The sequence below is a fragment of the Patagioenas fasciata genome, chromosome 4 (genome assembly GCF_037038585.1).
Source record: "Patagioenas fasciata isolate bPatFas1 chromosome 4, bPatFas1.hap1, whole genome shotgun sequence".
In the NCBI taxonomy this organism is placed as follows: Eukaryota; Metazoa; Chordata; class Aves; order Columbiformes; family Columbidae; genus Patagioenas; species Patagioenas fasciata.
In genome coordinates, this window is record NC_092523.1 from 19,496,424 (window position 1) to 19,522,467 (window position 26,044).

Sequence of the window (26,044 nt, forward strand, 5' to 3'; positions counted from 1 at the left end):
GGGAAGAAACAGAGGTTTCCTCAGCTACTGTGTTCCAGTCATTCCAGCAATCCAGTGTTTGGACCTGTCCTTGAAACATTTAGTAGATTAACAGCTCGGTCCTTTGTTTTTTTTGTGTGGGTAAACCCTTGTAATGTTGCAGATAAAAATTTGCATCATATGAAAACAGCTGAAGACAAGCTAGAACAGAGCTGCAAGTACTGGGAAGCTCAAAGGAAATTTTTAAATAGACTTTTTTTTTTTTCTTTTTTTAGTATTCACTTCGGGTCAAATGAAATTATATTTTACACACATAAATTCTTTGTTGAGTCAACGCCTTAATGAAACTAAACCATCTAATGCTTGTATTTCTTCCCAAGTTCAGTATATACCATACTGTCACTTGAAATGTTAACGTGAAGGAATTCAAAAGCGGATTGATAGCCAAGGCAGGGATCTTGCTGAAGATTAGTGACCTTTCCTCCAAACCCTCTCCTTCCCAAAATGACCTAGAGCACTGATAAGAGCAGAACTCCACTTTGTGCAAGAAAATTTTGTGAATCAGATCTAAAGCAAGTCCTACATCATTTGGAAGTAGCTGTGCAGCCAGTACTATATGGCCAGTCCCAAGACTAATATCCACGGGTGTGAAAGTGTGCTGGTCAACAGCAAAATTCCTCAAAGGTCTGCTGCACTGTTATTTCGTGAGACAGATTTGTGACAGAAGTTATCTGCTCAGATTTTGCAAGATTTTTTTCAAATATGAATAATTACCCTTAAAAGTTCTATTCTAAGCACATAAGGTCACTTAGGTCATAAGCCATGGCTTTTCTTCTGACAGGAGGGAGGAGAAAGAAGAAAAGAAATGCATGAAATACATTATAGGAACTTTAAGAAAATGTATTTATGAGCTATCATTAATAATTATTATTCTGAGTGCTACGAGTAAACACTCTTTTATATGCCATTAAATCCACCATTACAAGATGTAATTCTGGTCTGACTTACATCATTCAACTCCTATTTAACAGAATGAAGTGACTCTTATTTACACCAGGGCAAGAGTGCAACTACTCCTTTATTCTTTAAAAAAATGCTCCCTGCAGAACCATTTCTTCTCTGATACTTCCATAACAAAGCAAATTGGTATGTCCATTTGCGTACGTATCATGGGTGATCTGTTTATCAAGAAATGAAAGAACAGTTCCTTCCAATTTCTGTTTTCCTTGTGATTGATATTAATTAGGTTTTCTGCAAAGCACAGCTTATCTTGAACTGAACCCAAAGCAGATGAATATGTTGCTGTGCAGTAAGATTTTCTTTTCTTGAAATGAAGAATGGGATGAAGATGCTTATCTGAGATCAAACAGGCTTCAGGTAGAGTTTACATCAGCAGCACTTTGAAATTCATTGTTAGAGTATAGTTGGTATCAATAAGGAAAGAGAATGGTACCCTGTATTGTGACTGCATTTATTAACTTATTCCCAGCAGCTAAAAAGGGAGAGCTGCCGTGTACCTCCAGTCGCAGTCTTTTCTTCCTAAGATGAAAGAGGCAAGTATAGTTCATAATGAAAATTAATGGAATCCCTGAGAACAGCTAAAAAAGCTACTGTTAAAAAGAAATGCTTGTGAATTTCCTCAGAGATCTAATGTTAGTACACAGAGTTGAACAAAAGTTTGTAGTGCAAGGGCTGATAGCTTTCTCCAGCTACCCGCAGAGCCTCCCGTCTGTATGTCACAGCAAAGTGATGCCCCGATCCCCAGGAGGGAACCCTGATTGCAGCAGCCCGGGTACTGCAAGCGGTGCAGCCCTACCCGTGCACCCCGCTGCCAAGCTACTGTGACCTGTTTCTCAAAGTGGAGCACCACACTAATGGTCTTCCAGGACTCAACTGAGCCTGTTTATACACAATAATATAGTAAAGTATGCTCTGATCCTTACGTTTTAGGACGGCTCTAGGTAGAGATGCTAAATCTCTCTCTTCTATAGTACTAGCCAATATTCTCTGCTGGTGTATTGTGAAATAGATCCAGTGACATCATTTAATTCTCTCGCTATACCACACAGATGTAGGCTCTTTTTTGCCTTCAGCTTCCCTATAATCCCCTGCTTAGCAGTGCTGCAGCTCCCTTCACCCCTGGCTGAGCTCTCTCTGAGGCTCAGGCAGCCTGTCCGGCTATCGCCCTCTCCTCCCCGTGCTGCAGCGCAAGCCTTGATAGTCTCAAATCACCTCTGCCAAAGCTTCACCACTCATACCGCTGCCAGAATAGTTTACACTACTCTGTGTTGTACAAGTGCAGCTTATCCCAGTAGCAACATGTTTAAATCCCAGGACAGCTAAACCCTTCAATACTGTGTATGACATGCAGCTAGATAGATGTATTACCCAGCAAGAGTTTCTCCTACTCCAGGATTCAGAGAGGAAAGCTTTTGCCAGCTTCCAGCATCATTGCTTTTCTTCTTCATCATCTTTTTTGCCCTTCTCTTTTTAGTCGTGTCCATTTGTTCCCTGTACCGGTATTTTTACCACCACTCTGCCAGTTATGGGAGTTACTAGTTTCTTAATGAAAGACAATAGCTGCAAATTAGGGTTGCCATCTGGCTTTTATTATAAGAGAATGAGGCTTTTCCTATCCCTTATTTTTCTTGTACCAAAGAAATGTTGAAATAAAAAAACAATATGGGTTTTGTTTTGTTTTTTTGTCACAGAGTCTCAGAAAGGGTCACCCCACTTTACAGATGAAATAAGTGATTTAGTCTCCATGCTGAATCACTCTGCAACTTCTCCTAAGCAGAGACAGCCAATTGTGCCTAATTGTGTGTGGTAGTTCAGTGATATGGACTACTGTTCATAAGGGATTGAGCTGCTCATTTTAGTTAGGTCCACAAATTGAACTCAAACCAAGGTCCCAAAGAATAAAGCATGGTGTTTTATACATTAAGTCATTCCTCCTTTCTTACTTGGCCCGTGAAATGAATCAGGGAAAGATTATTTTCTGGGTAAATTGGTAGTAAAACCCTGATGCAGACAGTTCCACAATTTGATTGCAGCCTGACTTCCACTTATTGAATATCACATCAAGCAGTGGTTCAAGGGTTTCATATGACAGCTTTAAAATCTGCAAAGTTTTCAAAGGTACTTACTACATTGTGATCAGGTCACAGATCTAAATGCCAGTATTGTATGCCTGATTTGCACATTTCAAAACGATTTAGTAATTTTTTCATTTTATCTGCATGCATGAAGTGATTTGGAATACAGAAACAATTTGGAATCATATTTAGTTTGTAACAGTTCAATTAACTTAAGTGCTGAAACATGCTTCTTTCTTAGTAAGTAGTTTAATTGGTTACTATTGCAAGAACAGGTTTTAAAAGAATGCTTAAAAGGCCAGGGGCAAACTAAAGCCCACTCTAGAGAACCCATGCTCCTGCATAGGCATGTGTGAAAAAGAAACAGCAAACAGCCTTTGGGGTCACAGCACAGTGTATGATTGCCAGCGGAAAAAGGACACGTAGCCTGAGCAAGAAATGGACTGCGCGGTAACTGCTTTTCTCCAACACAGTTATCAGTATAAACTCCAGGACCCTTTTGCTCATTTTGTTACTGTTCAATAAGAAAGAATGGTAGAGCACAACAAGTTTAGACAATTGCAATGGTTTGTTATGTAATACGTATATTTAAGCCTTGGTCTGAGTGATGAGTACAAAGATAAGGTAAAATAATAGAGGAGTGTGACTTACAGGATGTTAACATGTGCCAATGGTAGGAAGCGTTTGCCTAATTAATACAAGGAAACATCTGCTTTTCTTTTGAAAGTCTGACTTTTATTTTGCTAGAGCCAGAAATCTATTTTTTAAAGGATTTGCACTTTGAAGCTTTTTTGCTTAGGTTTAAAAATAAAAAGGACAGGTCTCTTCAGAGATAGTAGATCATCACATACATTAATTTTGTTCTGTTACAGATGAAGGAGGAAAAAATTCGCATGCATTTTTGCACTTCCATATGACTGCAAAAGAATGCCTAGGATTTTGGTGCAATTTTAAAAATTTTATTTATCTTCGTTTCACAAATCCACATCCTAGCTCAGTGCAATGACATATGCTGGATTCTGGGCTGAAGAAAGGACTTGGGACTGCGTTTATGTGTTTCAGACTCTTTCAAGCACAATATTTTTTGCTGCAGGAATCCAGCTGCAGTTTGCTCAAAGCACTGACTCTGTGCCCACATTGCTGAAGGTACAAGGAAGAAGCGATGTCGTTCTTCTGAGGTACTGGGAAAGAAATTTGAGAAGAAAGAGTAATGCCTTCCTGGTGCTCTGCTTACTGAAACTAAACTTGCTTTGCTTCTTTAATGACGAGCAGGCCATTGAGTGCAATTTATTCAGTACACAGAGGACTCATACATACGTTTATGAAATAAAAGACAAGGCATTCTTCACCTCAGGTAACAATAAACATACCTACTGCTAGTGGCTGAGGCATAGTACACCGCAAGAGCACGTCTCATTACATCTGATTTCATCCGTCCAAATTTCAGGTGTCTAAATCAGCCTCTGTGTTTCCTACATAGTTAATAAAGAGAAATCAGGAGCTCAAGTTGCAATCGTTCTCTCCTAACCGCGGCACAAGCTGTGCCGGTTGCGAGGGTTGGGAAATGGCACCAGGACTCCACTGACCAGGGGCAAGTCCAGGCACCCAACCAGACTAATTCCTGTACAGCTAAGGCCAGGTAAAATTCAGCCAGTGTACAGGCCACACGCTCTGGAATTGTATAGCCATTCATCCCTTCAAATGAGAATGTATATTTTGATTAAAAAAAAAGGAACCACTATTGTTACCATAACTGAAAGTTCTGTATACTCTAGCGTTTCAGCTAGTAAGTTAATAGATGACAAAGTAATATTGTAAAGATGTAATATATAATAATAAATGATTCAGGCTAAATTCAGATTTCTAGAAAATAAGCTTGGGAAATCAGGATTATATAATATATATTCTTAATTCACTGCCAAGGCAAATAAATTTGATATATATTGCAATTACAATTGCTTAATTCAAAAAACTGAATTAAGCAACTTCATTTTGAATAGTTATTAGCTCTAGGTTGCATTTTGACAAACAACAGAAATGGCAGTAACATAACTTTAAATATTGCTTCAGAGATTATTTCCCTTTTCATTTATTTATGAAAAAATATTTTGTTGAGATAATAGCTGATTTTCAGTTTTCCTCCTCCAGATTTCTACTTTTAAACCATCAAGAATTCATCAAGAACAGTGGAAAAATGCAGATTTTATTTTTTTGGTTTTAAATGCAAGCTTCCATTTTTTTCACTGGGACGAGGCAGATTCAAGAAATCAGTTGGTGGATTGCCTTAGGCAGAGAGAAGCGGGGCTTGTGGCAACCGTAACTGCAGGGCTGGGGAGGCACAGAGCCCTGTGGATCCGTCAGCAATGGTGGGGGCTTCTCTTGGGGAGACCTTTGTGTAACTGTCAACACAGATAAACCCAAATGCACAAGCTCACAGGAGAAATTTTTATCCATCAGTGGTATCGGTTCAGTTCCTGGCTTAAGACACAAAAGGAATCCAGGAGTCTCATCCAGGAGCAGTGAACCAAGTGGGACCAGATTGTGGAACCTGCCCATTCTTCAGGAGAAATAAACCCACCTGCTCCATCGGGGGTGCGTTGTTACAAGACGGGTCAAAAGAGGAGCACAAGATGAGAGCAGTGAAGTGTCTGTAGGCAGATCTGGGGCAATACCAGGATGAACAGAAGCTCTGAGGACTCCCAAGATGAGATATTTGTCTTGTGGGAAATGGCAGAACCACAGAGAAAGCGAGACAAAGGAGCAGCAGGAGCACAGTAGGGCTTTCAGCCCATGGTCCCGGAGCCTCTCAGGTTACTTTCAATGGATGAAGGAAGGACAACTAAGTAAATTAAATATATATGTACTGGGTTAAGTTTAATGACAGAGGTGTCCCCACTTCCACTGGAAAACGCTTAGGGACTGAAAGCTGGCAAAAGCTGAAAAAGCTGGGTTTAGTGAATTGTGTTTCTAGCAGCCTGGTTTTCCTCTATAATTGAACCCAAGATTTGATTGTACTCCTTGGCCTAATATTTGGCCTTTGTTTGCTTATGTAAATCAGGATGTTTAGTGCAAATTAGTATTATTGAAAAACAATTGCCATCTAAATTAACATTCTGCCTTTCATTTTACACCAAACCTGCTGGGCTATTTTAGATAAACCCTGAATCAACTTAGCTGTGGTGTTTATGACTAAATGGATTCATATTTTGGCAAAGTAGCCCTGTTTCTCCAATAGCATAATGCCACTAGCAATTCATATCTATCAGACCATCCTCAAGGGTCAGCTCAGGTTGTTCCTGTGAAAGATATTAGGGAGCTCATTCCAGAATTTGTTCTCCCTGTTTAAGCTGGGAATATTTTCAGTGCACAGAGATATAGATATAGATGATATAGATATAGATATAGATATAGATATAGATATAGATATAGATATAGATATAGATATAGATATAGATATAGATATATAAACACACATATGCATGTGCTTAGATATACATATGCATTATATTCCTCTAGTACACACCACAAGACACCAGTAGTTTTATTTTTAATTACTTTGTTAATTACCTCAATTTATAGATCTGCATTTTATCTACATATTGTTGGAAGGGAGCACCACATTGTAAGGAGAAGCACAAAGAGAGGGAAGATAAAACAATGTATGACTGCAAAAGGATGCCAAAAATTAATCCACAAGAGGTTTTTAATTTCAGATATCCAGCCGAACGGGCTGGCTGGAGGCTTTGCTCTGCCCATTACATAATTGCTACAAAGTTCAGACAGGAGGCAGGAAAATCCCTTTGTTACATATGCCCTAGGAAAATAGGTTAAAAAAATAAATAAATTATGTCTTTTCAAAGTAATATGATGAAAATGATGATATTGCAACTCTGACTTTTGATGAACATTTTATCCTCAAAGAGCACTTAATTAACAGAAGAACATCTCTCTGGCAAAGTAACCCAAAGCCTGGAGAAACAATAGGAGCATTTGCAAAGACTTTGTACTATCACTGGAGAGGTCTAAATATGAAGACTGTAAAGCATGAACATCTTTAGAAGAAACTTGTCTTTGGGATCTCAGATAAAGCACTTTCCCAGAGCCTGGTTTTCCAGTGATTTCATCAAGGAGGTGATTTCATCAAAAGCTAAAGGAAAGCTAGTGCAATGCTGAAGTGATGATAAAAACACAAGAAAGAGATTGTAAAGCTCTTGAAGGGTGCAGCAGGGGTATCTTCAAATCTTTAAATACTTTCTCCCTTAATAATAGACATTCAGTAGAATGGAGCAATTATTTCCCTTTACACATCTGAATAGAAAGATTTCTTAAGTGGGAGTATATAGTTCTTATTAAATAAATAGGATAGTGCCACATGTTGTAAATACGAAGTCAGACATAATCAAAAGAAATTACATTTGCTACTTAGCCCTGGAGAGCTGTGGCAGTAACACTCAAAAACTGAGTGGAATTTTGAAGTGCTGAACACAAAACTCAGACTTCAGAGTAACCATAGATATGGATATCCCAGGCACTCCTACAGAAGCCAACATGCTCCCCTCATTTTCTGCCAAACTGTGGCAATTTGAGGTGATTTGGGAAGGTTGTGCTGAGAAGCCACCTGGTGCTGTTGCATCGAACACTAACTATTTCAGTTTAGAGCTTCTATTGAAAAGTACCAAAGTGTGCTGTAAAAAATCAATAAACAAATAAATGAATTCTTAAATATAGGAGCTGGAACAAATCCTTACAGTGTCATCACTCTGAGTTGCTGCAGGACAATGTTCCCTGGTTTATGATCAGAGATTTGGAACTGACATTTAAAACACTACATGCTGCCATTAATTTAATCACAGAACAAACATACGGAAATTGGGACAAAAAAAATCAAACTCCTGTTCACTTGACAGATATGGCCCTGTATAATTGGAGGAAGGAGTTTGTAGGAGTTCATTAGCTGAAAGTGTCTATTACCAGTTCGCATGTTTTGGACTGGCTGATACTCCATCCCAGATTTAAGGAAATGACAATTTCCTTCAAGTTGAAGTGATTCCTGGTTGTACCCGCGTGGCGCTGAGCCTGGGACTCTTCAGCTCCCCAGGCCGGTTTCCACTCCTGGGAAGCAGCCAAGGTGGTGTGGAAGCTCTGTGGAGCCTACAGCCTTGGACACACTGGGTACCTGCAGAGCAGTTTCAACAGATGCTGGTTCACTCTAAGTGAAAAACAGTTACTGCTGTTTTCCCCCTTTTTACCGTTATTGGGTTAAAATCAGAGGGTCTGAGTCTGCTCACTACCAACAGCTTGTAGAGCACACACAAATCTGTATCTAAAAAACAACCTTAGGAACAACTATTTATTTTTTTAGGCAACCCTGAACTCGGTTACTGTGACTGTAAAAGTATAGAAAACAGGTTTGAGATTATTAGAAACACCCAAATTACCACAAGTTAAGCAGTACTGCGTATCTCCCAACCAGTTTACAAGCAACGCTGTGAATGCCAGGGGGCTGTCATGCCCACAGAGCAGAAGACATTCCCTTTGACTCCATTTGTGATGGTGACCCAGGCAGGAAGGCGCCTTGCAATAATGTCAGTAGGGTAGAAGAGGAATCAGAGCTTCGTGCTGGCCTGCAGGAAGTAATTCTTCTGCAACATAAGGATGTAGATGGAGCCTACAGCCTTGTTTGGAGATAAAACTATTATTAAAATTCATGTTTTATTACAACAGAGAGGTTTCTCAGTGACAAACCCCAGATGAGTAGTCTACGTGCAAATATATATTTTCTATATCAGGGTATTGATAAGTATATCTGTTTATAAGTATACACTTCTAAACACACACATATCTGGTATACATGCAGGTGTGTGCATGTGTTGGCTGAAGAACAGGCATGCCGACAGGTTAATGAAGATAAAACATGCCTTAAAAGGTTAAATGTCAAACAAGTCTTACAGCCCTGGGAAAGGAACCCAAGGTCCGCATGACTTTCAGTTTGACCACAGAATAGATTCCTTGGTATTACCTGAAGCTGTGTGAGCAAAATGGAGTAATGAAAATATTGTGTAATGTTTCTCTGTGCCCACAACAAATATATAGTTCCAAGGACCAGATACTGCCCTTGGCAGTATAAAGTAATAAAGTCAGACATAACCAGAGAAAACATTTCCTATTCATCCAAGAAGAACCACTCTAACAGGACTTGACAATCCACTTTCCCATATTCAGAGGTACTTGAATTGACAGTATTAGTTCTGTGGCAAAGGACATAAACTCTAGAGCTGACTGTACCGTCGCTTTACCATGTTCTCATTATCATTGAAAGCTATGGATGGTTCTTCTAGAGATTGACCACTAACCAGCATAATAACAAGTGGATTTTCATGCTCTCTGTTACTCTGTAATTTGCACAGATCTTCAGTTTATTGCCCTGTCCAGTTAAACCTAATTTTCTTTTTCTTTGTCTTTAGTGTTTTGTAACACTGAACATCTTCGTTTCATGTCTTGTAGAATTGTCCCATGCACATTATGGCACAAAAAAAAAGAGAAAAAACCAAAAAACTAAAACAAAACAAAAAACCATGAATCTAAATGAGAATAGTGAAATCCCATAATTAACATTTCTATCAGAGAGTGAGAATAGCATCTGTGTGTTACATGAAGTAAAGACAAATAAGTCAGAATAATCTCCAGTCTTGTCTTATGATGTGAATCATCTACTTATTACTTTGAGTATAAATATTCCATTGCTATTTGCACAATGATTAAGAGTAGTTTTCAGAAAATAAATCTGTTTCTTAATAGTGCAAAGAATGAGAAGGATGGAGAATAAATGGGAGTTTAAGGGGATGCTAAAGTTCTCCCATGAGCTCAGATGAGATTTATGTGCAATGTGAATAAAAAATGTATATGACAGCGCAGGATTCACTTTGCAGTTGGTTCCTATTCCATTTGTCTAGCCTAACTGTATTCTTTGCCTCCCAGACATGTAGTGAGTCTGACACTGTTGAGCAAGCGAGGGAATAAACTGCCAGTCAGCAGATATTCGTGGCAGCTTAACCTCATCCAATCTCATCAGACCCAACATTGTAGAGCAAGACCAGTGCCATGAGATTCAGAGTAAAAGTGTAAATAGGTACCTGCAAAGCCGCTTCTGCTAGGAAGGTGCATCCTAGGAGGGTCACTATGGGGCAGTCTTATTATTTATATGCCTTTTCCATTGTTAAATGAATATGTAGATTCTTCAATTACATATCAGCTTTCATACAATGTCAACAGCAATAGCAGAAAAAAGAGTTGGTGTGACTGTGATCTGATAAGCCTCTCTGCACAGTTTCACAGCTCTGAGGCTTCATACTTGACGCTTCATGTCCATTTCCTGTCCACTCTCATTAAGGTTTCTACAAAAATCTCACTACAGTTGCCCAGCTGTAAATACGCAAAGTCCGAATCTGAAACTACTGACACCTTATTAGTCAGATGGACAATGTCTGTGTGGCTAGGAAATAATACCAGAGCTATTGAGCCATCAAAGTGGAGAATTCCACTGAGGTTTTTTTTTTCCCTCACTTCCTGAGAGGATGAGATTTTCTGTTTCATGAAACCAGTGGGAGGGATGGAGGCAGAGACACCCTCTGTTATCGCTGCTGCGGAGCGAAAGGCTGCAGAGCCGCCTCGGCGAGATTATAACAAATCAGAGAATCCGCACAGGAGAGCGCTGCAGTAAATCAGCCTGCGCATGATCTACTGCTCAAGGAACTATTCATGGAAGAAAAATTATATTTGTTAGCTGCAGAATTAAGCCAGCTGTTGGCTCGGTGTATGACAGCCACTACACAAACGGTGTGCCCCCACGGCGCTATGGCCACCCTCCTGCCGGGCTGCTGGCGCGCTCCACCGGGCCCCTGGCACCCCACAAAGCGTCTCATGGTTGCCTTGTGCTTGCTGAAAGGGCACATAGCACTCCATCATGGTTCGCATAACTGTCGTGTGTTGGAGGGCAAAGTGGTGGCTGAGGCTGTGACATTGCTAGCGGGCAAAGCTGTGGGAAATGTCAGCAGAAATATCTGCCATGTTGGTTGTAGCGCGGTGCCATTTGCTGGTCTTACCCTCAACAACCTTCTCTAGCTCCATGTAAGTACGTAATTGCATTAGAGGCTGATGATGATCCGGTCTTAGGAAGCGGTTTATTCATTGCTACATATACGAAGCAGAAACTCATGCCACATAAGCAAAGTCCACCTCATTTATAGGAAAACAAGAAGTTGTATAGGGTAACAAATCTTCTACAAACAATACCATAACATTTTGTCCTTCTTGAGACAACAATGGACAAAACGAGCAGTTTGGCTAAAAGATGCCAAGGAGTTCTTGAACACCAAGTCCCATGACACATCTCCAGTAACTTCTGCAGCTTTATTGATGAGCCTGACCAACAGGGCCTTAGGAGCACACAAGCAACTTCGAAGTAGCACACAGGTCACTGGACAGTCAAATGCCACCTGCTGAGAACAGGCAGAACGAGCCACTGCTGCTCTGCCATCAGCAGCCCTGGGACAGCCCTGGCCCTCGTGTTCAGCAGAGAGCAGGAGCTGAGAACAACTAGATCTGTTTCCCTCAAGGGTTCAGAAAAGATGGGGCTCTAGGTTTTAGAATGGTACTTCTGAATGCCCTTCTTCCTTTAACTGCACAATGAAGTGTAATATATTGCAAAAGTCGTATTCCCTGCTTACCCTTCCCAGATCAGACTGGTACAAGCACATGCAGGTGTGCTCACCCCATACTGCATGTGAACTCCTCGCCTTGCAGTGGGGAACTGCATCCCAGCCTCCCACCGAGAGACGCCTCGGCAAACATCCTGCTCACGTTTCCACCCCGCGGCTGGAGCCCAGGCCCTGCCAGCATTTGCCAGCAGGGTCTCACAGGGCAAAGCTGCGGCTGGAGGTTCCTGAAGAAGCCGTCTCGTCATTTCCACCTCAAATGTCAGCATTGCAGAAGGAGCAATGGCAGCACTGCAGCAATGCAGTGAAGTTTTGTACCCTCTGGCAAACAGGATATGTAAATAAATGGGTTTCTATCTGAATTCCACTGTGTGCAGATTCGTACCAAAGAATTGTTGTGATGTGCATCATTATGTCTCATTATGTGATTGCAAGTAACCTTTTGTGTAGCAGACACAATCCACGCAACATGCTGTGTGACCAGTTTACAAAACCGGCCTCCTTCAGAAGGGCGAGTAATTAATCATTATTCAGCAACAGTGCTCACCACTCCACTACTTGCTGGCAGGAGTGTGTAACTGAGGGCATGCCTAGCTACAACAATACATTATTCATGCAGTAGAAAACTACAGTTAGCTATGGTATTGTTCCAATACATGGTTAAAAAAAGAAAGCACTCCACTAGTTTTCAAGTGTGTGGCTGTTTTGGTTTTTTTTAATTTACTGCCAACACACTGCACGAATAAGCCTAGGCCTGAGTTGCAAATGCAGTAGGAAAGAATTAGTATAAGGCACCAACGTGCGTTTTTCATAATGCCAAAGTCAATAATCTGAGGAGAACGAGAAGATCTCTTGAATGCCTTGCCTTGAAGGTATAGCACAGTAACTTTATGGCTGTAATAATTTTATTACTTTACCAAGCACTAATTTAATAGAGAATGGAATGCACATTGTCAAAAATAAATTGTAGCAAATATTTCATTCAATTAAGAGTGCTAATAGTAATTTACATATTATGCTCTTTCAGACATGGCTTTCTTCACACATAGCTATGGGTTTAATTTACACTACATCTGGCCAACAATCTATCATGACGCAAATAAGGCATGTGAGATTATTTACATTTGATCACTGTCCAGTATTTACACAAGCTGAGGTTAATAAAAGGCTGACAAGGGCTGGAGTTTAGTCACCGATTTTGGAGAGGCTGGGATTGTACCTGTTTTCTGTTCAGCTGCCTTTGTCACAGAGCAGCTCGGTTCCTCTCTACTAGCAAATACCAGAATAAAATAGCCAGTACGCATGCGCAAATCCTTCTATCACATGGTACTTCACCATGCAGGTGTTCCAAAAAGGTACATTGGATCTCAGATCTTAACATTTACCACACCTATGTGTATAACTTTTCCAGCTGAGGCTATTATTGATTTTTTTTTTCCTTATATGGGAGTCTTTTTTTCCCAATTAATTCCATATGAATTTGGAAGAGCTTAATTCATCAGGTCCAGTCACGTCGTTAAGGTTATAGATTTTTTTTAATAAAAGAGAATCAGAAATGCCTTTGTAAAAGTATGATTTCAGAAGCATGTTGAAAGGAAGCTGCAATAATTGAAAAGAACCCCAAAAGTAAACAAGTTTTAAGGAATACGTTTCCAGCTGCAGAAGAAATATTTGTAACTTCGCCAAAATTTGTCACTGAAAAAAACCCAACCTTTCATTAGACTGCAAAGATTTTGGGCTCAGGTTGCTTGACTGAAAAAATATCAGTGGAGGAATAAACACCGATCAAGTGCAACATTTACAATTTATATATGTATTCCATCCAGCTGCAGTTTCCATAATTGCATTGCACAGACACCAGCCATTCAGCAGAGCACATCGTGCAGCAGAAGATGAGTTTGCTTCCTCTTTTTTCCAGCTAAGCAGCACAAGGAGAGCACAGCAACGGGAAGCACAGAGGATATATTCACTTCCTCTCATGGAGGATTTCATTTTCTTCTTTGCTGAGAAGACTAGTCTCCTTTGTCCCAAAGTATTAACAAATATACCAGCTCCCAATGAAGATAGGCTGCCCTACGTCTATCAATAGAATCTATATAGAATCTTTTCCCTTAGGGATTAATTCAACTTTTGATTCAATCTTTCTGAGCCTTAAATTATGATGTTACAAACCTCCAAGGAACTACTGTACTATTTGTGACCTTCTTTATTACTTTCTGCTGTCTGATAAAGTAGAGAAAATTGATTTATAGTTTAGTTTGCTTGTGAACATGGCATGCCAATGGCGAGAGTGTGATTCGCACAAAAGCCGGGGAAGTTGGCATTGGTTAAAGTTTAATATAGCGGTTTATTAATTAATGGCGGAGGACAATAGAATAACTGCATGTTAATCTTGAATGAGATTCTAGCAGCGCAACATGAAATAATACCGATGAAGCAAGGCATCTTGCTAAAGCTGGATTTAAAGTTTTCAAAACATTTTCCTCAAGGAAAAATTTTGTCCATGGCTTCCACTTCTTTTCCCTAAACCTCCTGCTCTTCCCCTCATGACCTGATGGGTGTTTTTGTGTTTTCTGCAAGCATTAAAGGTTAAAGGTGATGGGCAAGGCCGAAGTTTTCCAAATGGAGCCTAAAATTAGGCGTTGATGTCTGTATTTGGATTCTTAGGCCCCAATCCAGGAGTCTATTTTTATTCAAAGCAGCCGAGCACTTGACTTCAATGGATCTAAAAACACTCGTGCTTAAGTGCTTTGCCGAATCAGGACAGACTTAAGCACAAATGTAAATGCTGTGCTGAATTTGGGCTCTAAATATGCAGTTTGATTTTAAAAGTGCTGAGAGTGGGCAGGTCTAATTGAAGTCAATAGGAGCTGCGAAATGCTCAGCATTTCTGAAAATCAGGCCACTCATTGAGGCGCCTGAATTTGATTTCAGGTGCTCAGCTTGCAGCATTCACCGGGGGAGAAAATGGTAACCCAGGAGAGCAGGCAATGGAAGGGATGATTTCTTAATAAATGAGATCCTGATTTTATGCAATAAACCTTAATAACATAAAATGAAGGGACAGGAGGTAAAAAGCAATACTTTCTGGAAATCTAATAGAGTGCTTTCTTTGCAAGCATGGAAGTGGTATGCAAAAATATTAAATGAATAAACAAATCAAATTAAAAAGCCTAGTAACTGGAGAAATATTGGGCTAAATTCATGCCTTGTGGAACAGCAGCACTAGTGATGAAGTACATCAGGGACGGATTTGGCCCACTACATTTTGAGCATTAATTTGATCAGGAGCAGTGAGTCAACAAAGCAAATCACACACAGCGAAGAATTTTGCTCTATCACTGTTGCAATCACCAAGCAAATGGTAAAAATGCAAAAGCTATATGATATTTTTTTACTTGCAAAAAATATGACAGAGTATAAACAGTCATGTTAGGTGCAGAGGTGAGGTAGAGGGTAGTTGTCTTGAAAGAGGCAATTTTTTAGTGACTTCAGTGGTCCTCTCTACCTGAAGAGCAGAACCAGTCTGGCCAGCAGCTGCAGACACCTGCGGTACCTTCTGAGGAATCCCCAGAGATGAGAAGGCTCCATCACAGCCTGCTGTGCTGCTGAGCCCCAGAGACAAAGGAGATAGCGGTATCTTGAGTGTCTGTGAACCAACCCTGGGCAAACCAAAGCAAAGCCATTCCTTTCCCTTTTTATTGTGCATCTGAATGAGAGGGCTGTGAATACCATTTGCCAGCTATCCAGAAAATTCGTGTTTGTCCACCTGCCCACCTCTCTGACCCTCCTAGCCTGTCTGCTGAGACAGAGGCTGGTGAAGGACAATCACGGTGGTGCTTCTGCCTAGTACAGACATTGATCATCTCAGGAAGGAAGACAGCAACTATTTTAGACTTGTTAGTCCCTACTACCTGTACAACCAGAATCCAAGCATGGCCATGCAGAAAAGCCCTCACATTCCCCACCTTCTCCTAACTCAAGCCAGCAGCTCCCCAAACTCCACTGAGCATTTTTCAAAAGTTTTCCCACGAGGTTTATGTTGGGCCCTTCAACAGCCTTGGCTTCTCACAGCAGAAAGGCAGATAGCATCATTCTGCTACTGAACTTATTTAAACTAGTGGTTCTCTCCCCTGCTCAGAGTGCCATCATGCAGGTGTGATCTGGAGTACTATCTGAAATCAACTACGACCATTAGGAAGAGTACCAGAAAACACAGTACATGACCAGCTGAGGGGGAAAAAACCTGTCACTTGTGATAAAAAAGAGAAACAGAAATGGATTTGAAACATTCGTTTCCCTTTATTTGCTCAGTGAGGCTGATGTGTACTGCACATTAAAAAAAAAAAAAAAATCACAGGAATTTTCATACAATGAGTTAAACCACAAAAGTACATGTAGAATTGGTAGGTGGAAAATAGCCCAGCTCGGGCTTAACCGATATCTCGCTTTCCCTGTTCAGCATAGTCCAACCAAACACTTCATGTGTTCACCTACTGTACAAATTTTACAGTAGCTCCATCAGGCCAGTGATTCACATTATTAAAAATGCCTGTCACACAGGTACAAATTTAGAATCATCACATTATATTACATGGCTATTCTAGGTCATTTATAGATCAGATCTTATGCTACAGTGACTGAAGTTCCCATTACAGCCATCAAAAAGGACACATAATCATTACCCACTGCAAGCTCACATCTAAAGGGATGAGAAGAAGGTGTGGTGGTTTGGTTTTTTTTTCAACTGACCCAAGTATTACACTCCAGAGGCATAAACCTTCCTCTCAGGGCTGCTCTTGGTGATGGCAGCCCAACTGCTTTTCAGAGTAGTTTAGCACAGGTATTTTTCTTCAATTTTAGGTTCCCTCTGTTTGGATTTGGATTATTTTATGTTATGTAGAAATTACTCTGTTACGGCTCTAGGAAAGACCATAGTTTCTAAGTACCAGTTCTGTTACCTGTGTTGCAGATGTGGTACTTACCACAGCATGAAAGCAGCAGTACAATCTTCATCTAAAAGACACACAGAGCTATGCTGCAATTTGCCTCCGGTGACAACGTGGTACATGTGCTAATTTGAAATGTTCTTGGGGGAAAAAAAAGAAAAACACTGAGTTTATATTTTGATGGGTTATCTACTACAGTGTCTACAAAGGATACAAATAGCTTTATTCAGCAATCCTAGCTCTACATTAATTTCATACGTAATTTGTAAATCCACAGAGGAAAGCCATCTTAAAGATGAGAATGTTTACCAGGCCAGTGAAAAAAAAAATTGACTCATGTCATTGTGCCTGCTTGGTGAAAAATAAATAATCCCCCCCAAAGCCCACACCAATTTATTCATGTCAGCAATGCTGGGCTAAAGAGAATGTGTTTAAAATTTAATCACAGAAATGTAAAGGCAAAATAGGTAATGCATCTGGTCCTTGAACACGTAATATGATATACTAAATATTGATTTCTTAAAAATAATTTATTGCTTTTAATATTTTTCTTTACAACAGAAGATACTCAAAATCCAGAAAGGAAAATTGTAAACTTTTAGTTTGGCATTCACACAAAGTTAAAATACCTGCATTTTTAACCTACAGAGCAACAACAAGAATTATGCAGATTAAAGAATGTTACAGTTGTAACACAGAACCTTCGAAAAAGTTCTTTTTTAAATTTTTTTTTCTTTTTTTTTATTGCTATCTATCTACTGAGAAATAAGAAGCCAAAAAATCAAGCGAGCATTCGACAGGACAGACAGTGGAATCTCTCAGAACACAATATGCTGGTGATAAAATGAATGCAGCCATCCAAATCAACTGCACTGGCACGGGGGTGGAATCGGTTTTCTAAGATTGGGAGTGGGAAAGGAGATTAAATAGTTGGGTGTGCCATACCTTTAAGAGGAGTCATGAATGCCAAACAGTAATAGAATACCAAATCTATACATTCGCGAGCAAATTCCAAACTTCGCTGATTCAGTCTAGAGACTCCGAGTTCAGATGAAATTCTGATGCTCAGAATAGCAGTAGTTTACTCTTGTGGTTTTTTTCCTTCCTGAAGTTTCTATTTAATTTAGCAGAAGCAATGTCATCAGCAACAATGTCATGGGCACATCTGAGGCCATGCTAGTGCATCGGAAAAGAAGAAGAAGAAAAAAACACAACAACCCACTGCTTCTGCAAAAGCTGAATTTCCAGATGAAGCGCTAACTCCAAACTGACAACCGTCATGCATCCTAGGTATAAAATTTCCACTGGCCTTTTAATTATTTTAGTCATCTCATAATTTATAATAAATAGGATAACTGTAACTGATAAATATGTCTCTTTAGTAAACAAAGGAATGAAGGATAGGTATTTATACAGGATGCATAACTGTAAAAAATATAAATACCATCATTAAACTTTGCCAATGAAAAGATTACTGGCTTCAAGAACAGTGTTTAGACACATAATTACTGTAAAAATCATAGTGTACTTAGTACCTCAGCATCTTTTTATCAAATTAAAATCACAAAAATTAAAACAAAATAGCATTTTAAAAAGATTTTTGACCTCTAGTTCCAAAACTACTGTTGATACATAAAATAAAAACATTTCTTAATGATTACCCATTTGAGGGACCTTACATAAAATTATGATATCTCCTAGAAAAATTTAGATGAGAAAATTTCATTCCCCTAACAAATTCCATGTATAAAACTGCAAAAGAAAACCAAGCAATGATAAAAGTGTGGAAAAATACTGCAGAAGTGGTTAACACCTTTTGGGCTAGGATAAGTCTTGACAAAATTCTTATGTAAGCTCACCAAAGAAGGGATGGATATGTGTAAAGCGCTTTTGCACTCAGACACACGCACGCACGCATATACACAAACACCCCCTCACCCGCACGCTTTTCTCTCTTTTTTACAATCAAATATATATAAGCATAAGTTCAGCTTTCTACATATGTTAGTGTACAATAATTGTTTTGCCTCATATAATTACATTTGAATATTCTTGATTAAGAAAAATTCAGCAGTTTTTGAAAAGAAGGCTGCATTTACAGTGCATAGCTGTAACAAAAAAAAGAACATCATCATACAGTATGTACATAAATAAAAATACTCCATTTAACATTTGTAAATACGCAACTACTTTAGAGAATGTGCACACACCCAGATAGTTATATCCAACTCTCATTAATAATGTAACACCACGTCCGCTCATTAGAATAAATTGCTGAACAAGCTGCACATTTGACCATTAACAAGGCTTTGAAAATTTTGCTGTGGAAGATCAACGTTGTAGACATTTACATGGGTGTCAGAATTAAAAGATGAAACTTCAAAATGTTAGGGAAGCTTGAGCCTTTCATTTTCTCTTCTGCAAGGACTGAAAAAAAAAACCAACCACTGATCCAACCCCCCCCCAAAAAAAACAAAGAAAGGAAAAACCTTAAAACAAAGCTAAAACAGATTGTAGGCTTCTGGGACCTGTGGTTTCTTCTGGATTGTCATATTATCACTGTGTCATGAGAAGAAGCTTCATTTAAAAAAAATAATAATGCAGTGTCTGATTACCAGACATCAGCAGCCATAGTTCTCAAATTTAGGGTTTTTTTTGTTCGTTTTTGTTCTCTTTTTTTGTTAAAATGCAATATGTACAGATTTTGCAGTTCATCGTTGTACGTGTTTCTCTGTGGAACTGCTGCCATGTCTTGTGGTTTGCATCGAACTGGCGAGGGATGCCCGGCCGGCTCCCCCAACACCGATCCCCCGCGAAAGCCAAGCTGACACCCATGGACACGCATGTGCTTACTGGACAGGCATCCTGCCCTTCACTCGTTGAGCAGCTGTGTTCATGTAAACCATGGTTTTGAACAGAGAGTGTAAAGTAGGAGAAATTCTTAAGTATGACTTCTTAATTGTCCGTTATTAAAGGACGTGATGTCCGTGAGGTATTCGCCATCCCTCCGTTTTCCTCAGGTGTGATGCATGTTACCTACGCAGGCTCCGCTGTGCCTCTTTAAGTAAACTATCAAAATCCATGGAGTCATACTTGCTTTTAGTGGAAGCAGGATCAAAATCATCTGAGTTTGAATCTGAAACCCAAAGAGAAGCAAGTTCAGGTCAGAGGCAGGAATGGCTCTTGAGTATTTAACATTATTTTCTTTGTATAATGGTACAAACGGCACTGCAGAACCAATCCACTTGTGACCACAGCTTTAGTGCAATGGGATGATAAAAGCCCAAAAATGGTCATCAGAGAAGCTTTAAGTATGGACAGAGCTTTCTGGTAAGAAGTAGGACTCAACAAAACCAGTACACCTCATTGCAGGGGGCATGCCATAAATTGCACGTGCATACAGAGCAGGTAAACCAAATCCAGTTTCTCCAAGGACCTGAGCAACAACACACTGCTGTGTATAGGGCTCAGAGGAGTCCAGATGATCTTGACAGACGCTTCACTGAAAACTCCACCATCGTTTTGCAACATGCAACACCCAAGACTTTTTCTGACAAAGCTAATAGGGGGTGGCTCTGCAGAAAGCCAGGGCAGCCTGCGGGCAGCACACAGGGGACACCATTGTGCCTGCCTGCCCTGCCTCGGGGTCTTGTATTATACAAGTCACTAGACACCCCAGAATCTCTGTTTTTGCTTCTACTTTGAATTTTTTCATCTCTGCTTGTTTAGTGTGTGCCCAATTCATGGCCAAGCCTCAGCACCACCACCCAATCTCAGGTGAGCTCCTCAGCTTTTTGCAGCAGACATGATAAGTCAGAGCAGGAGCAACGGTCCAGCTCTTGTGACCTGCGATACCCACTCCAGTTTTGCTAGTTGCTCAGACACAGACATCAGTCTCTTCCTAGCACAGAGGAGGGACTGTATGTTTGTGGTCGTACAGTTCCAGAAGGACAATTATTGACATGGCTGCAAGCACTGAATTTCCTTTTGGAGTCATCTCTGCTTAACACTGACTCTCCCTGGCTCCTGTGTCACAGCTCCGTTACTAGAGTGCCCTTTTCTTGCCATTTCTTGTGTTGAATTAATGAGAACTCCCCATCTACCACTATAAGACACACTGTGCATTAAATGTTCATTACAAGTTCTGTTAAGACAATATCTTCTCACAGAGGAGAGGTGTTAAAACTTCTGACTACTATTTTCAAGTGTTTTCTTTCTTCTGTACTCAACCCAAGGCTGATTAATTCTCTCTGTCCTTGTACTAGCTCATGAATTTTAAAGTTCATCCTGCCATTTCCTTATGTAGCTCTACCAGATACTCTGCAAAATACAGGGAATGCAGTCTGAAGTAAAGAAGCTCAAGCTGTCAGCAGGACAAAGTGAAAATATTCTGCTCAGAGATACTCTGGGAATCCCACTCGGTATGGAGAGACCTGCCAGGGAATACTCCCTGCGATGAATAATGTTCAAGAGGGTTCCCTTCAGACAACTTCTTTTAAAACCCAGATTTTCTGAGATACAGAGATGACCCAGGCTTCCACTGCTGAAGATAAGTCAAATCAAGTCAAGACTTCAATCTGTTTTTACTGTTTTTATCAGCCTACATTTTGACAAATGCCTCGCTACCTTTTATATTTTCAACATCAACCCTATATCTCTTCGGCAGTCAATTGCCTTTTCTTAGCTTTACATTATCAGTTTAGCCACTGAAGTGAATTATAGCATATTCATTGTGAACAATGCATATCATCTTTATAATTTACTCTGAAAATACATCAATTGGTTAGAAAAAATATATCTGTATTCACTTCCTGCATTGTACAAAGCTGAGGGCAGCACATACAAGATTTCATTAGCACTATGTTACAGGGTTATGAGAGATTTTAATGACTGTGGTCATTTTTTCATAAAAAACCTACAATATCTGATTAATATAGATTCAACGGCAAAATGTCCCTTGCTATTTTATTCAGGAAAGAGTATCTCCCATACCTTTAGTCTATTTATACAGGTGTCAGGAAAGGTTTAACATTCAATGAATACTTTACATTTTAAAAGGTAATTAAATAAACGGCGAGTTTATGACATATTATAATATTACAGAGGACGTTTTGATAGTCTGCATGGTCTCTTTCTGCATATACTTAACATTTGCATTCCTGCTGTAACAGTTTGAACACCTCCAAACATTCTTGCAAGGAGAAGCATCGGACCTTGGCCCAGAGCATGGGACAGAACCACACATTTTTGCCCAGACAGGACTAGGACAGACCCAGGTGTGTTATCACAGCCAGTATGCACAGCTGGGACTGGAGTTATCTCAGCATACCGAGGTCTGGAGACTGGTGTACAAAGTGCCCCACATCAGTGGGACAGCAAACATCAAGAGATTTGCTAGGCTCTCCACAGGCTGGAGCCTCTTACATCATGACTGGAAGGCCCTGAAAGGGGATACCGTCATACATAGTTGCTTACACATGATGTGGGAACCATCAGTTGAGACCCATGGCCTTTGCTATACCAAGAGTCATATTTGGTCAAAACCCCTTCTAGCTCTTAAAACCTGAGAAACTATGCATTCTAGGGAGAGTCTCTGGAAAGTTCTACACTTCTACAGCACAACTCATGGCAATGTCAGAATCAACAAATTTTGGGGGGTGAGGCATCTACTTTGGTCTCTGTTTATTGATCATATAAATAAACTGAGTCTTAGAACCAAGCAGTCATAGCATAGCAATGAATAGTAAAGTGTGCAGGATGTTTTTGTGGTGCTATCATTTCAATATGGGAATACTGGGCACTTGTTTTTGATAATGATGGAAATGGGCTTTAAAAGAATTTTCAGAGTCTGTAATATGTGAAAGAAGCCAGCTCAGATTACAGCTCAGATCAGTAGATTTTTAAACTTCTTGCAGCAAGTGAAAATCACTTCCTTTGACTCCCCCAATCACTTAAGTAATATAAGCAGCAAACAAAAGAGAAGCAAATACTAAATTCTCCTGAGTTGCAAGGTTCCATTCATGTACTTTAATTCATATAAAGCAAAATATCTACCTAGGTCTGCATAGTTAGACTTGCAAAGTTGCTTGCGTCCACAAAAGTACAGCTCAAAGTCAGGTTCATTTGACCTGCGTAAAGTGTATCCATTTTCAAGAGCAGCAAAGGCGTCACAAGTATAGCGGTAGGTGATGAAACCATAGCTGTCTCTGCAATTGAAAAATACAGTTGTGAACAAAAGCTGAAAAGAGTTAACACACATAGTGTAACCCCTTCCTGAGAGCAAGAACAGGAGATCCAGCAGTGGAAATGCCAGAAGTACTGCATCCATTTATCAGCATGATTGTTCTGTCATGCGGCTAAATACTTATTTCTGGGACAGGAAATCTCAACTAGCAAGATTAATAAATAAGGATGAAAGAAAATAAATAAGGTTTTGAACTCAGCATGTCATCTGTCACAGCACTTACAATGGTAACTCCCATACCAGTAATCCTACTGACACGATTTTTTACATATGGCAGCTCGCAAACAAGAAGTAATCTCGAAAGTTCTTACCCATCATCCTGCAAATTTACTGTGCACTCCTCAATTTCACCAAAAACTTCAAACCGGTCCCTCAGTTCTGTTCGGGTTGTGTCAGGTCTGATTTTACCCAGATAAATCACACGACGTTCCTCCTATTGAGAAACAGCAACAGGGAAGGTATATTTTTATCAAATGTGTAATAGAGATGAACCTCTACATATATGCGTGCAAGACACACATGGATGTGCGGAGCTATATAATGTATAATTATAGTTAATAGTCTCTTGTGGAAGACTTAGTTCATCCTGCTAGTAAGTGAGATAGTTCTCTCCTAGAAAGCACCTAAGGTATTTAAACAACACTGTCTTTGTCAGGCGGTGCTCCTGGAAGGTTTCAGTGCTTGCTGTCACAGTTCTGCTACACGCTGACAGACAACTCCCTTTGCATCCTGTTGCACCTTCTACCCTTCTGCCCTTTCTACCACTTCCCCTCTACGACTGTAAACTCTTCCAAATAGGAGCTCCCTTTCTTTTGTCATGTATCCAATACCGGGCAAAATCCATCTTGGTTGTGCAGTAGAACAAAGTAACAAGTAATTGCAGAAATATACCCTAGACGTGACAAAATGTATAACAAACATAACATTATAAACTCAGATGACTCATTAGCTGACTCATCCTGCAATTAGCTTTTCCACCACATTCCATACCTTAAAAAAGAGGGAAAATTGTTAGGGGCTTAGAAGATAACTTTTATGAAAATAATTATTTTTGCATGAAAGCAGCAGAATAAAATATGCCCAGTGGTCACCATTACCTTTTCCTTTCTTAGGAAAAAGAACCTGATTTTTACGAGTTAGGGTGTCATTTATATGTTCCTTTGACATTCGGAGCAAAGGATCAAAGATACTTTTAAAACAATTGAGTCATGGTCATATCCTTCCTTTCTGAGTGGAAATGCTCAGCAGAATGACAGGGCTAGGAAACCCCGTGAATGTCACTTTATGATTTTTTTGATGAACACTTTAATGAAGATAGAGCACCAAGCAAAGCAAAAAGCAGAAAGAGATCTTCAAAACGCTGACCTTAAGTTAATCAGGGCAAAGAAGCACCAGCTACACATGGCCTGAGTGCTCAGCCTTCTTGTCTCAGATCACCTCTGGCCTGAAGAACCCTGGCACTACTGGCCCTACTGCTCATCCCCCACACATTGGTCCCATAAATCAAACCACCACCACCACCACCACATTCTCAGCTGGCGTAAATCTGTCAGTCAGTGGAGCAATGTCAGTTTAAACCATGAGCTTCGGCACCTGAGATTTGCAGAGAATTTAGGTGCCAAATGCCAAAGGAGCTATACTCACTGTTGAGAATTCATGACTGTCGTAACCTGGAGGTGCCTAAAGGCTAATGACACCTAAACTGTGCAATGCGAAAGGCCCATGGGACCTAAATACAGACTTGCATTCCTGCTCAGAAACATCCTAGCCTTGAGAGACAGGTAGCTTATAGTGTTGCAATTCAGATATAGCAAGAAATGGATCTTTTCCATGAATGCACTAGGCATTCTTGCACCACACATAATGGGACTGAGGTTTGACCCAACACAGGTAGAAACAGAAATTATCCTGATGCATCTTCTTTAACTCTTTGAGCACTCATTTGAAATAAAGGGACCATCAGAACTCTTCCTAGCTTCCAGGGTTCCAATCGTGGCTCCCCGTTCCCAAGAGGGCACTCTCTCCCGGGAAGCGATTAACACAAAATAAACCATTTCTGCAGCAGGAAGCTGAAACTAATACAGCTGCCTCTCAACAAAAACTCCTTCTCACTGGCACACTCAGTCAACTATTTTCACTGACACTCTTCCGGGCCTCACAAATTTCAGCGGCTTGGATCCAGTTAATCTAAGCTCCTGAGAAATGAAAGTCAGTTCACAGATCCACAAAACAGAGATCCAAGAATCAAATACTCGCACCCCAAAGCCCTATCCGCTGAGGTGTGGCCGAAAATGTGACCACTGGAACCACCTGGGTCCTGGCTCCCTGGTCAGCCCAGCGGAGTCCCCGGTTGCTCTACCAAAGTATGTACATGCTCTCCTTAATCAACAGGATCAGGTAAGTATCTCATTTAGATGCTCTAAACTACTGCTCCTTTTGATTACACAAGGAACCAAGGTGACTGCTTTGGTAGTCCCCTCTAACCCTGCTCGGACAGGCACTTTCACTTTCAAATGCTGTATCATCTGAAGTGTGTGGTCCAAAAGCTGTCCTTGTTCTCTACCATTGCAGTGCAGTCTGGAGAAGCTAAAAGAAGGATAAGTGTGCTCATGGGTGGCCATAAATCCAGGGAAGAGAGGTACTTTACAGGCAGCTGCTGGTTTTTACCTCTGTCTCTACTGTGTCCCGGTCCAGAGGAGTCTGGGTAGGGCTCCAGTGAGCTAGGGACTCCAGAGTGCAGGCAAATGAAATCTGCATTTCTTCCATTTTCCCCATTCTAATTCCGCCTACTTTCAGTATGGTTAGGTGCCATAAACTTGAAAACCAGGAAAATCTGCATATGCACAGTAATTACTTTCTCAGACTGTTTTACCAAATCAAGGATTTAACCGCACTGAAACACTCGATAAGAAACAATTCCATTGATACCTGCTATTGAACCTAAATGACTGACCAGATGGAGCAGAACATAACATAGCAGACTGTCTAATATACTTTAGCTGAGATAATACATCTCGACTGAAAAAACATAATGTTTTGCTCACTGACATGGAGATTGTTATA

The 26,044-nt window shown here is 40.2% G+C and overlaps 1 protein-coding gene across 4 annotated transcripts in view; it reads right to left on the reverse strand.

The window, feature by feature from the left end:
- Window positions 1-16,066: 16,066 nt before the first annotated feature.
- PPARGC1A (PPARG coactivator 1 alpha) overlaps window positions 16,067-26,044 on the reverse strand; it is a 365,116-nt gene continuing 355,138 nt past the window's right edge. For all 4 annotated transcript variants that reach the window (XM_065837861.2, XM_065837862.2, XM_065837863.2 and 1 more), the window contains 3 exons: window positions 23,293-23,414; window positions 22,792-22,943; window positions 16,067-19,873 (listed from right to left, as the gene is read on the reverse strand). In XM_065837861.2, the coding sequence (XP_065693933.1) occupies window positions 19,770-19,873; window positions 22,792-22,943; window positions 23,293-23,414 (378 nt within the window). In that variant the 3' untranslated portion in view covers window positions 16,067-19,769. The remainder of the gene's footprint in view (window positions 19,874-22,791; window positions 22,944-23,292; window positions 23,415-26,044) is intronic.